General features: G+C 39.1%; 1 protein-coding gene across 7 annotated transcripts in view; it reads left to right on the top strand.

Annotated features, from left to right (window-relative positions):
- utrn (utrophin) overlaps positions 1 to 14,243 on the top strand; it is a 305,780-nt gene that overhangs the window by 270,729 nt on the left and 20,808 nt on the right. For 6 of the 7 annotated variants that reach the window (XM_089124740.1, XM_089124743.1, XM_089124738.1 and 3 more), the window contains 3 exons: positions 5,054 to 5,092; positions 5,353 to 5,418; positions 7,136 to 7,201. In XM_089124740.1, coding sequence (XP_088980866.1) covers positions 5,054 to 5,092; positions 5,353 to 5,418; positions 7,136 to 7,201 — 171 coding nt within the window. The remainder of the gene's footprint in view (positions 1 to 5,053; positions 5,093 to 5,352; positions 5,419 to 7,135; positions 7,202 to 14,243) is intronic. The other variant, XM_089124741.1, reaches the window with a different exon arrangement.

The raw sequence follows: 14,243 nt of genomic DNA, 5'->3' as shown, positions 1-14,243 counted from the left end.
CAAAGCGAATTACAATTACTATATATGTCAGAGGTCACAACCCTCTGGAGCAACTAGGGGTTAAGTGTCTTGTTTAGGGACACATTGGTGTCTCACAGTGGATTCAAACCCGGGTCTCTCACACCAAAGGCATGTGTCTTATCCACTGCGCCATCACCACCCCCCCACTTTCAAACCTGTCAGCTTTCTGTTGGTTCGTTGCATTATCTAACTTGTGCATGAGCGACATCTGTGTGGGTTTTGCAAATATTTAACCAATGAAAAGTATTGAAAAGAGCTTGTGACTAAACCTCGTAACTTAACTCTTAGCATGATTTTGTTGAGATCTTAATAATACGAATAATAAGGTTACACTTTATTTCGATGGTTTGCTTTATTTCGATGGTTTGCTTTCGATGGTTTGCTTTCTTTCGATCGTTTGCTTTCGATGGTTCGCTTTATTTCGATTGTTCGCTTTATTTCGATTGTCTGCTTTCAATGGTTCGCTTTATTTCGATTGTTCGCTTTATTTCGATTGTCTGCTTTCAATGGTTCGCTTTATTTCGATTGTCTGCTTTATTTCGATTGTCTGCTTTCAATGGTTCGCTTTATTTCGATTGTCTGCTTTCAATGGTTCGCTTTATTTCGATGGTTCGCTTTATTTCGATTGTTCGCTTTATTTCGATTGTCTGCTTTCAATGGTTCGCTTTATTTCGATTGTCTGCTTTCAATGGTTCGCTTTATTTCGATAGTTCGCTTTATTGCGATGGTTCTTTTTATTTCAGTGGTTCGCTTTATTTCGATGGTTTGCTTTCGATGGTTCGCTTGATTTCGATGGTTCGCTTTATTTCGATTGTTCGCTTTATTTCGATTGTCTGCTTTCAATGGTTCGCTTTATTTCGATTGTCTGCTTTCAATGGTTCGCTTTATTTCGAAAGTTCGCTTTATTTCGATGGTTCGCTTTATTTCGATTGTTCGCTTTATTTGGATTTTCCGCGTTCGATGGTTCGCTTTCGATGGTTCGCTTTCGATGGTTCGCTTTATTTCGATGGTTCGCTTTCGATGGTTCGTTTTATTTCGATGGTTCGTTTTATTTCGATGGTTCGCTTTATTTCGATTGTTCGCTTTCGATTGTTCGCTTTATTTGGATTGTCCGCTTTCGATGGTTCGCTTTATTTCGATGGTTCGCTTTCGATGGTTCGCTTTATTTCGATTGTTCGCTTTCGATGGTTCGCTTTATTTCGATGGTTCGCTTTTTTCGATTGTTCGCTTTATTTGGATTGTCCGCTTTCGATGGTTCGCTTAATTTCGATGGTTCGCTTTCGATGGTTCGCTTTATTTCGATTGTTCGCTTTCGATGGTTCGCTTTATTTCGATGGTTCGCTTTTTTCGATTGTTCGCTTTATTTGGATTGTCCGCTTTCGATGGTTCGCTTTATTTCGATGGTTCGCTTTATTTCGATGGTTCGCTTTCGATTGTTCGCTTTATTTGTATTGGCCGCTTTCGATGGTTCGCTTTATTTCGATGGTTCGCTTTATTTCGATTGTCTGCTTTCGATGGTTTGCTTTATTTCGTGGTTCGCTTTATTTCGATGGTTCGCTTTCGATGGTTCGCTTTATTTCGATGGTTCGCTTTATTTCGATTGTTCGCTTTATTTGGATTGTCTGCTTTCAATGGTTCGCTTTATTTTGATAGTTCGCTTTATTTCGATGGTTCGCTTTATTTCGATGGTTCGCTTTATTTCGATTGTTCGTTTTATTTGGATTGTCTGCTTTCAATGGTTCGCTTTATTTCGATAGTTCGCTTTATTTCGATGGTTCGCTTTATTTCGATTGTTCGCTTTCGATTGTTCGCTTTATTTGGATTTTCCGCGTTCGATGGTTCGCTTTATTTCGATGGTTCGCTTTCGATGGTTCGTTTTATTTCGATGGTTCGCTTTATTTGGATTGTCCGCTTTCGATGGTTCGCTTTATTTCGATGGTTCGCTTTCGATGGTTCGCTTTATTTCGATTGTTCACTTTCGATGGTTCGCTTTATTTCGATGGTTCGCTTTTTTCGATTGTTCGCTTTATTTGGATTGTCCGCTTTCGATGGTTCGCTTTATTTCGATGGTTCGCTTTCGATTGTTCGCTTTATTTGTATTGTCTGCTTTCGATGGTTCGCTTTATTTCGTGGTTCGCTTTATTTCGATGGTTCGCTTTCGATGGTTCGCTTTATTTCGATGGTTCACTTTATTTCGATGGTTCGCCTCAGAACAGCTGGATCAGCCTCAGTGTAGTAACTACTGTACGATATCTTCAAAAGCAGCGCTACTGAGCCCTAGTGTGGCCAATTTAGGAAAGCAGAGGGTTACGCAGTTCCCACTTCTGCCTTATCTCCCGTCAGCTGTCGTTGATTAAGGCACTTCTGCTTTTCCAGTGGGACCATTTCATGAATTTGTGTCTGAAAGAGTCTTCTGCTAAATGGCAGGGAACGTCAGATGACCCATTTCTTCAGTTGGTGCTGATTATAAACCCCCACGAGCAGAGCCGCTGTGACATCAGAACATTTCATGTAACGTTTGATTTTCAGACATTCTGCGGTGTGCAAGAGCATCGCCACGTGTCAGATTTAACAAAGAGCGATGACCGCGGTTGAAATGAATTCAGAGCGGATTCCAAGAGCAAATTGACACTGTACAGTTTTTGGTTTTCATGAAATTCAGAAGTGCCAGGGGATATTGACTGACTTTTAGTAGAGAGCTTGTGTTTGTCACTAATTCACAGAATCCAGCGCTCTCTACACAGTGATAACAGTTTAATCACACAGTTTAACAGCCTAGATAACCGGACTGCTTGACTTTTAACATGGCTCGCTCATATGTCTCCCTCTTCAGCCATTGTCCTGAAAGTCAACATAAAATCATAATGAATCCTTCTCAATACATTTGCAAGGCCAAACATATCATCAGTGATCATTATTCCAGACAAAAGTGCAGAGTTGGGGTTTATTTTAAACAAAATAACTGGATAAGTTCAGAGATGGAGTCGTTTCACTGGAAGAATTTTTAAGTACAAGTTCCCATGAAACCATTTTATGTTAACTTTTGCTCTTTAAAAATGATATAAAAAGACACGTTTCTTGCCTGACCTTCTTACAAAAAGAGAAAAGAGTTTGTAAGTCATTGTGTCTGAGATTCTCGTCCTAGACTTCTTGTCTCCACATCAATTGTGAAAAAGGCCAAAATGCCTCATTCCTGCCGTGTGACGGATCTCACGAGTGTGTGTGTGTATTTATATGTATTGTGTGGTTCTACCACATCAACATTTACTTACGCTTTCATACACACTGAAACCACAGAATAAAACATTCATTGGTGAAAGGCATTTGTGACTTTTTATCTCACAATATATAAAATTATATGAAGTCGCCATTGCATGTTATACATTGTTTTTCTTCTCAGAATTGCATGTTTATATCTCTCAATTGCATCGTTATAGCACAAACTTCTGACTTATATCTCGACTTATATCTTCTTTATAAAAAGTCGCAATTATCTTTTAAAATGTTTTATTCTGTGGCGGAAACAAGCTTCCATAGAAACGTACAGACCTACAGTATTCCCTAAAGTGTCAATTATTTGCGTATGAACAACCCGACAGACATAAATTCTTATGCATTTAATTGTCTAATCAATACAATTATTTTCAGTCTAATTTATTAAACATATCATATACTTAATGCTCTTTTTTGGCTTCTGCTCGAAGGATTACATAATGTTAAACAAGACTATACTTTAAAACCTTAAAATGAATCACATTTCTGTAATCGTTTTATCATTATTCATCATGTGATATTTATTTTGTTTGCTGTAGGACAAAAAAGGTGTTTGCTCAGTATAGTCCTATACTGCAACTGACTTTTGAACCATAAAATGCACAAAAAATGCTAAATGTTTTATATAATTATACAAATAATTATATAAATTTTATGTATATATATATATATATATATATACATACATAGACTATATATAGACTATATAGAGACTATATATATATATATATATATATATATATATATATATATATATATATACATACGGATATATATAAAAACATAATAATGTTTGTTAAAATGCAGCCAAAACATTGTCGTTTCAGCATATCTCCAAAACGTATAAAAATTGTGTTAGTGTGTTTTGTACACTTAAATATTATGTATTCCTACCAACATATTAACAGTGAGACCAGGCTGGATATGGATATAATATAAATATGAATATGGATATGTGATTTCACATAAAAGGCGAACATTAACCCATCTAACCTTGAATTCCTCCTCTTGCTGTTATGGACTCACGTATGGTCCTCTTAAAATACAATTATTACAAAGTTTTCATCCTAAGTTCACTAGGGTCTCCAGCGGATTCAACTCAGAGCAGAGCGTTTGATCTTCTGTGCTTTGCGCTGTGTGCGATTAGCAGCAGTTTTCACTGTAAAAGACACTGAAATGGAATTAAAAGAAATGACAGATTAAAGACTGGTTTGGAAATCTGATCCCGCTAGTGCGCGCAAAGATGATGCGATTGACACGCTCGCGAGAGGCGTTATCATTTAATCACCCATGTGTTATTGTTTTTTAAACTGAAGTCAAAACTAAAATGTTCATGCTGCTTTTTTCAATACAATGGAAGCATAGAGTGACAAAAACGCACCATAAACTCTCTCTCTGTTATAGCCCAAGTCTGTTATTATTGTGCTTTTTTGGAGTTCAATGGCGTCCTCTTCACTTTTGTCCCAAAGAAAAATGAAGTCATTCAGTTTTGAACATAACAGTCAGTTAATGATGGCGTTACACATTATGAATCATTCTATGAATCCAGAATGACAGAAATCTCAATATCCTGCACTGCCCCCTACAGTCTTGGAGAGGAGTATTTCAGTCAGGACACTTCTTCCACATCTTTGTTGTCTGGATCTGATCTGACCTCCATATTGTGTGACCTCTGACCCTAAAAATCTGTTTCCCCCCCACCCCTACCCCAATACCCCTCCTTCCCCCTTGTTTTTGTATTTGTTTCTCCCTCCTGCAGTCCGGTCACTCTCATCAGCATGTGTCCGGAGCAGTACGAGTGAGTATCTTCAGTCGAGCATCAGTACAGCATGTGCTGCTCACATCAGTGCACGCGCAGAATGGCAGATCCACCCTCGCACGTCCCCTCCACCCCTTTCTGTTTTTTTTTTTTAATCATTGTTTTTGTCTAACCTTCTTCCTCGGTTTGTCCGTCCCAATAACACACGGCCTTCTCTGTAGATCTTCAGACACGTTATATGTTTATGGTTGATGTATTGTGGAGTGTGCTTTTGTTTATGCGTGTGTTTTTGTTTGTAGGCTATCTCCGTCGCCACAACTCCCTCATGACGACACGCACTCACAGATAGGGAAGTACGCCAGCAGGTCAGTATATCTCACCGTTAGCATCACAGTACACAAACCACACTGGTGTCATGCTGCGCCAAAGACTGTAGAATAACACAAGACGTGTCCCTCGTATTGGGAATCGCCTCGTATTAGTCATCATTTTGTGTCAATATGCTGAATTTAGGTGTAAAACTATACGCATATATTTTGTATTGTTATATATATATTAACTATATATTAGGGCTGTGCAAAAGTTAATTGTGATTAATCGCATACAAAATAAAAGTCTGTGTTTACATAATATATATTTGTGTGTGCTGTATATAATTATTTTCTACAAATAAATACCTATGCATGCATGTATATATTTAAGAATTATTTGCGCTTAAATTCTGTATATATTTATAAATACATAATCTATAGTATATAAATATAAATATTTTATATATGAATAACACATTTTCTTAAATATATACACGCATGTGTGTGTATTTATATAGACAAAATAATTATATACAGCACACACAAATACACTATTTAAACACAGACTTTTATTTCGGATGCGATTAATCGCAATTAATTTTTGCACAGCCCTACTATATATATAATACAAAGTTAATATATATATAGTTTTATATAATATATAAAACTATATACTTTATATATAATATATTAACTCATCAATTAAATATTTATCATTGCATATTCTGCATTATTGGACGTTTTTTAATAAACACTAACAAAACAAAAAACAAAAAAAACACTATGAAGTTTTAGGGCTGGAAGCTCCTCATTATGTAGCCGAATCTGTGCTGGTTTGTATTGGCCGCCTCCAGTTTTCACTTTGTTTTGCCTCCAGCTAGTAACTGTGACGTCGGCGCAAAAGGGGTCTATATTCCATGAAAATGAGCACCAATAATAACATTTTTGGACCAAACTAGTATTATTACAAGTTATTTGTATTATGAGGATTAATAATACATTAATTGATTAAAATGAAAGTAACCACTTTTAAATTGACAATAACTAAAGTGCTAATATTTTTTGTAACTTCTGAATAATTTTCTGTCATCATGAGCGTCAGTAATTGTGTGATGATTTGAGATCCGCCGCCCTCGGTCTGTCAGTGTATCAGACATGTGAAAGCGGTGACGGATGAGCAGTATAAACGCACACATGCCCCGTTAGACCTCTGGCTGTCCGCCAAAGCCAATTTAATCCGGTGCCACATAGAGTACATTAGGCGCGTATCAATTCGATTTACACCTGCTCAAAGAAAAAAGCAGAAAACATACTACGCATGCACAAATGCACCAACTGCCTCCGGTGCTGACCTTCCACACATAAAGACTCGAAAATGGATTTTCAGCGTCAGCTAGATTCTCTCAATGTCACTATCACACACACAGGCAGTTATTATGGGATTGTGAATATAGACTACGACTGAAGCCTCTATCCCATTATAGGAACTCTATGAGACTGTAATCCATCGGGACAAGTGTGTGTGTGTGTGTGTGTGAGAAAGCAGATAATGCTCCTTTCTCTACTCTTGTTCAGAATTGGAGGGTCACACCCGTAGCCTTTTTTGAATTTACATTTTTATAGTTTTATATACTCATTGATCACCCAGCACATGAATAAACATGCTCAACCATTGGACGTACACAAATCCATACCCTACCTCCGTTTAATCCTAATAAACTCTGTGATGCTGTCATGTTGGTCTCATACTGGTGTCGATCTGTGCGTTCAGGTTGGCCCAGATGGAGCGCTCCAACGGCTCTCTGCCCACCGACAGCAGCTCAGCCACTGGAAGCATGTGAGTGTCCAAAACACACACACACACACACACACACACAGTGTAGGAAGGCTTTATCCTAAATGCAATTCTTTTACATTTTGATTCACATTTATGCATTTGGCAGACACTTTTATCCAAAGTCACTTGCATTTCAAGGTACACATTTACATTCCTATCAGTCCCCCCCTTTTCTTTTCAGTTCTAGGCCACGTTTGAACTCAATACGTTGGTGAAATGTTGACTTAATTTAAAAAGTGAGGAAACCCGTTTCCTTAAAATCAAGTAAATAAACTTGATTCCACACACCCTAGTTTTATTTAGTCAACTGATGTGTTTTTACAGTGTGGTAAATCAGCTTAAGGAGCTCAAACCGTCTGAGGTGTATATGATTTTCTTCTTTCAGCCGAACACAATCGGAGTTATATAATCTGAGGCATCACAAAATAAGAATGTATTGAATGAAAAATGGATATACATTTTAAGATTAGCTTAAGATGTTAATTATGTTATTAAAAGGATTAAGAAACTTTAAGGGAGTAGTTCACTTTAAAATAACTTTTGCTGATAATTGCCTCACCCCCATGTCATCCAAGATGTCCATGTCTTTCTTTCTTCAGTCGAAAAGAAATTAAGGTTTTAAATGAAAACATTCCAGGATTTTCTCCATATAATGGACTTCAATGGGAACCAAACGGTTCAAGGTCCAAAAGACAGTTTCAGTACAAACTGTTCAAAGGGCTTTAAACGATTCCAGACGATGAATAAGGGTCTTATCAAGCGAAACGATCGCTCATTTAATAAATAAATAACAAAGTTGAAGTTTTATAAGCTCAAATGCTCGCCTTGCTCTGTTCTGTGATGCGCGTTCGTGACTCTCCTGTTTGAACTCGTTCATCAAAACGAGCGAATCTTTTTTCGAGTCATTTCGTTCATTCAACGAATAAAATCATTTGTGCTTATAAAACTTAGTTTTTTATTTATTTATTTTTTTAATGAGCGATCGTTTCGCTAGATAAGATCCTTATTCATCGTCTGGAATCGTTTAAAGCCCTTTGAACAGTTTGCACTGAAACTCTCATTTGGACCTTGAGCCGTTTGGTTCCCATTGAAGTGCATTATATGGAGAAAATGTGAGTAAATTATCAGCAAAAGTTTTTTTTGTTTGTTTTTTTGTTTTTAAATGAAAATGTTCATCCAAATGTAAAAAAAAAATAGGGTAAATCCAGCATAATTAAATATCCAATAATGACCGATTCATGCAATGTATCCAATATTGACCATCTCAGAAAATAAAAAACCAAAATTAACTTAAAAAAAGTGTAGTTAAAGGGTTAGTTCAATGATTAGGGTTATTTTTTTTAATTTAGAATAAAATCCTAAATTAAATCTGTTCATCATATAAAGCAATTAAGTTTTTTTCATAATACTTTAGACCAAACATCTAAATTCATATGGATTCGTTTTATGATCTATGAACTTTTTGAAGCATGAAATCTCAGATGCACGCTCACTCATTTAGTTTTTTTTTTTTTTTTTGGCTTTTTTACCAATCGTGTCCAGCATTTGTGATCATTTTCACATGTATTCTGGTGTAGAATATTTAGTTGTATGAATATCAGAGTTTTGATTTATATGCTGTTAAATGTTTGATGATCGCATTAGCTTACACGAGCGTAAGCAGTGCTGCCGTTGCTCGTTTCTGCTTCTTCGCTTGTTTTTGGATGAGGAGATTCAGCACTCTTTCTAAAGATGCATAATAGCGCCCCCTACCGCATACCAGTGAAAATATGGATTACCTGAAAAACTCGTTCATCACAACCATCATTGTTCAAAGCCGATGAGAGACGTTGTGACTTTTAATGAGCAAATGTCCTCCTCTTGTTCCTCAATCACTAACTGGATATTGTCCTCTCGGAGCACGCTTCCCGTAGAGAAAGTGTGTGTGTGTGTGTGACGGTGTGGTTGCTCACTGTTTCATCAGCATAGCAACCATGACGGTAATGAAGATGGTCAGATGATGCTCGGTTTTACCAGGAAGGAAAAAATTAAACGCAAGTATTTGTGACAATACCGCTGTATATATAGCGAGGTACTGTTTGCTGAAAGTGATGTTAAAATAATCTTATTAGCATCCCTCATAAATCTAATTACTTCTGCTGTCTCTTTCTCTTCCCTGTCTCTCGTTCTTCTGCTCGCTCTAAGTAGATGGAACTAATTCCATTCCTCCTGGTGTCCCGCTAACACCTTGTTTATCTCTGTACCTAATGCATTAGCACACTCTTCAACATCATATATTTGCTTGTGTGAGATGTCGAGAGAGGAAGTTTCATTAGAATGTTTGTGATGGATTGGTGTGTAATAGCATTATCTGTTGGGTTTAATTGAGTGCAGATGGGAAGAAATTCCACTTAAAAATGCCATTAAAACTCACTTGCTGGGTTTTATTTATTTATTTGTTTTTTATTTTGGGGCTTTTGCCTCATTTTGTATTCTCCAGCTGTTCTAGACTTGAGAATGGGATCTGGGATGGATCATTTGTCCGACCACTGCACCCGCCCACAAAATCCCACAGGTAGACATGTATGCTGATTTGATTGGGACACGTTGCATGCCAGATTTAAACCTGAATCTCCTGCGTTAGCACCACAGCTTGACGTGTCCTGCATGTGTGCTTGAGGTGCCATGCTATTTTTAAAATGTATTTTGTTTTCGAGGTCCCTTACAATAAATTCACTTACATCCAACCTCAAAACCATCTCTTTTATTAGACTTTTTCTAAATCCCTCCTTCCCAAAGAGCCTACTCTGCTCTGATTGGTCAGATGGTCCAGTCTGTTGTGATTGGTCTACTCTGCTCTGATTGGTCAGATGGTCAGTCTGTTGTGATTGGTCTACTCTGCTCTGATTGGTCAGATGGTCAGTCTGTTGTGATTGGTCTACTCTGCTCTGATTGGTCAGATGGCTCAGTCTGTTGTGATTGGTCTACTCTGCTCTGATTGGTCAGATGGTCCAGTCTGTTGTGATTGGTCTACTCTGCTCTGATTGGTCAGATGGCCCAGTCTGTTGTGATTGGTCTACTCTGCTCTGATTGGTCAGATGGCTCAGTCTGTTGTGATTGGTCTACTCTGCTCTGATTGGTCAGATGGTCAGTCTGTTGTGATTGGTCTACTCTGCTCTGATTGGTCAGATGGTCAGTCTGTTGTGATTGGTCTACTCTGCTCTGATTGGTCAGATGGCTCAGTCTGTTGTGATTGGTCTACTCTGCTCTGATTGGTCAGATGGTCAGTCTGTTGTGATTGGTCTACTCTGCTCTGATTGGTCAGATGGTCAGTCTGTTGTGATTGGTCTACTCTGCTCTGATTGGTCAGATGGTCAGTCTGTTGTGATTGGTCTACTCTGCTCTGATTGGTCAGATGGTCAGTCTGTTGTGATTGGTCTACTCTGCTCTGATTGGTCAGATGGCTCAGTCTGTTGTGATTGGTCTACTCTGCTCTGATTGGTCAGATGGTCCAGTCTGTTGTGATTGGTCTACTCTGCTCTGATTGGTCAGATGACTCAGTCTGCTGTGATTTGTCTACTGTGCTCTGATTGGTCAGATGGCCCAGTCTGTTGTGATTGGTCTACTCTGCTCTGATTGGTCAGATGGTCAGTCTGTTGTGATTGGTCTACTCTGCTCTGATTGGTCAGATGACCCAGTCTGTTGTGATTGGTCTACTCTGCTCTGATTGGTCAGATGGCTCAGTCTGTTGTGATTGGTCTACTCTGCTCTGATTGGTCAGATGGCCCAGTCTGTTGTGATTGGTCTACTCTGCTCTGATTGGTCAGATGGTCCAGTCTGTTGTGATTGGTCTACTCTGCTCTGATTGGTCAGATGGTTCAGTCTGTTGTGATTGGTCTACTCTGCTCTGATTGGTCAGATGGTCAGTCTGTTGTGATTGGTCTACTCTGCTCTGATTGGTCAGATGGCTCAGTCTGTTGTGATTGGTCTACTCTGCTCTGATTGGTCAGATGGCTCAGTCTGTTGTGATTGGTCTACTCTGCTCTGATTGGTCAGATGGTTCAGTCTGTTGTGATTGGTCTACTCTGCTCTGATTGGTCAGATGGTCAGTCTGTTGTGATTGGTCTACTCTGCTCTGATTGGTCAGATGGTCCAGTCTGTTGTGATTGGTCTACTCTGCTCTGATTGGTCAGATGGTCAGTCTGTTGTGATTGGTCTACTCTGCTCTGATTGGTCAGATGGTCCAGTCTGTTGTGATTGGTCTACTCTGCTCTGATTGGTCAGATGACTCAGTCTGCTGTGATTTGTCTACTCTGCTCTGATTGGTCAGATGGCCCAGTCTGTTGTGATTGGTCTACTCTGCTCTGATTGGTCAGATGGCCCAGTCTGTTGTGATTGGTCTACTTTGCTCTGATTGGTCAGGTGGCCCAGTTTGTTGTGATTGGTCTACTCTGCTCTGATTGGTCAGATGGTTCAGTCTGTTGTGATTGGTCTACTCTGCTCTGATTGGTCAGATGGCTCAGTCTGTTGTGATTGGTCTACTCTGCTCTGATTGGTCAGATGGTTCAGTCTGTTGTGATTGGTCTACTCTGCTCTGATTGGTCAGATGGTTCAGTCTGTTGTGATTGGTCTACTCTGCTCTGATTGGTCAGATGGTTCAGTCTGTTGTGATTGGTCTACTCTGCTCTGATTGGTCAGATGGCCCAGTCTGTTGTGATTGGTCTACTCTGCTCTGATTGGTCAGATGGCCCAGTCTGTTGTGATTGGTCTACTCTGCTCTGATTGGTCAGATGGCCCAGTCTGTTGTGATTGGTCTACTCTGCTCTGATTGGTCAGATGGCCCAGTCTGTTGTGATTGGTCTACTCTGCTCTGATTGGTCAGATGGCCCAGTCTGTTGTGATTGGTCTACTCTGCTCTGATTGGTCAGATGGCCCAGTCTGTTGTGATTGGTCTACTCTGCTTTGATTGGTCAGATGGCCCAGTCTGTTGTGATTGGTCTACTCTGCTCTGATTGGTCAGATGGTTCAGTCTGTTGTGATTGGTCTACTCTGCTCTGATTGGTCAGATGGCCCAGTCTACTGTGATTGGTCTACTCTGCTCTGATTGGTCAGATGACCCAGTCTGCTCTGATTGGTCAGATGACCCAGCCTGTTGTGATTGGCCTACTCTACTCTGATTGGTCAGATGTCCAGAAGAATCAGAATGTTTCGGAGAAAGCAGAGAAACAGGAGCAGCACAGCTCAGCGTATCTGGGCCACATGCACTAACCACTATGCCACAGCTCTCACCTTTTCTTTCTCATTCAATTTCACCCTCCCCTTCTCTTTCTTTATATGCATGCTCAGGTTCGCATTCTCATTTCCCATTTGTGTTGGCTGTGGGGTTTAGAGCTTATGAACTCTGTTTACACTCCAGCTGATCAATGCAGCCGATGCAGAATCACAGACACAAGCGGGACGTCTCCTTTACCCCTCCCTCTCTTCCCTCTCTCATCTCGTCTCAGCCCTGCGGCAATATACAGAAGCTGCCTGATGTGAAATCTCATCTGCACCCAGAGAAGGGAAGCTTGCGATCACTTTGTCTCCAATTTGTGCCTCTCTTTCCGTTCTCTCGCTCGGTCCGGTGGGAGTTGTAGGCAGTGATGTGGTTTTCTGTCAGTGTCTTGTTCTTCAGACTGCTTTTCCACTCTGATTCAATGCTTTCCAGACCTGTCTCTCCTTGTTCCAGTGTAATAGAACAAATACAAAGCTTTCTCCTTCAAAACTGAGTTCCTGTTCTGAGCTTTCTGAGGAGAGGATTTTCCTCTTGGGTCCATCTGTCTGGACAGTTAAATCTGTTATCTTTCAGTGCGTTCGGGCCGGCTGAACCTTTCTTTGTTGCTGAATTACAATTCACTGCTCTCTACAATACATACTGAGCAGTTTACGCTTCGGTTAGCAAAATCTGTTTGTTTGAAGTCACACAGATCAGGAGTTAAAGTATGATGACACAATATGTGGTAAATAAATTGGAAATATAAGTTGAAATATATTACATATATATATGAGGAAGTATAATAATATATATGTGAATGTATAAAGTCCATCCAAGTATATCTGTAGGATAATTATATGTGACCCTGGACCACAAAACTAGTCACAAGGGTCATTTTTGGTAAAAATTTTTTAATTGATGTATGGTTTGTTAGGATGTGGCAATATTTGGCCGAGATGCAACTATTTAAAGAAAAATCTGGAATCTGAGGGTGCAAAAAAATCTAAACTTTGAGAAATTTGCCTTTAAGATTGTCTATTTATGTTTGCACTTTTACTGCATCCACTCACAAAAATATATTTTTTAATATATTTATGGTATGCAATTTACAAAATATCTTCATGGAACATGATCTTTAATGATTTATTGCATAAAAGAAAAATGTATAATTTTGACCCATACAATGTACTGTTGGCTATTTCCACAAATATACCCGTGCAATTGTGACTGCTTTTGTGGTCAAGGTTCACATTTGTTTTTTTTGTTTTTTTTTAAAAAGTATGAAAAAACATGAATTTGGCTTGATTTTTCATTCAGGGGTAGAAAATGGAAAAGTTTGAAAATTCGACTTTCACGGAAACAACCTTTTCCGATGATTGGGCAACCAAAGATCAAACCATGCTGTTACTGATAGTCTTTTTTTTTCCCCATTTTTCTTTTTTCTCTCCATGTTTTTCTGTGTCTCTGGTCATGTTCGCATGTAAATTGTGTGAGCTTAATTTGTCCATTAGATCGAAAGATCTGAACAAGTCCATATTTACCCACCCCTCGAAGAAATCAGGACAGAAGTAGTCAAGAGATGGATTGAAACACCAGGTGTAAACAGATATGTGTCTCCCTCGTCTACTTGTGATTCAATCAATCAAAACAGAGCCAAAGCGTTTGTGGACCGTTTATCCTACAGTTATATCAAGTAAGAGTGTGATGTTGAGCAACAATAATCTGGGAAGGTTGGCAATCTTTGCCTTAAAGGGGTTAAGAGTTAGTTGTCATTTGTTGATTGGTCTCTATGCCTATCGTAAGAGATCT

Source organism: Pimephales promelas, chromosome 20 (genome assembly GCF_988280905.1).
Source record: "Pimephales promelas chromosome 20, fPimPro1.hap1.1, whole genome shotgun sequence".
Taxonomy (NCBI): domain Eukaryota; kingdom Metazoa; phylum Chordata; class Actinopteri; order Cypriniformes; family Leuciscidae; genus Pimephales; species Pimephales promelas.
The sequence above is the reverse complement of the archived record's forward strand: the minus strand, read 5'-3'. Positions and strand labels throughout refer to the sequence as shown.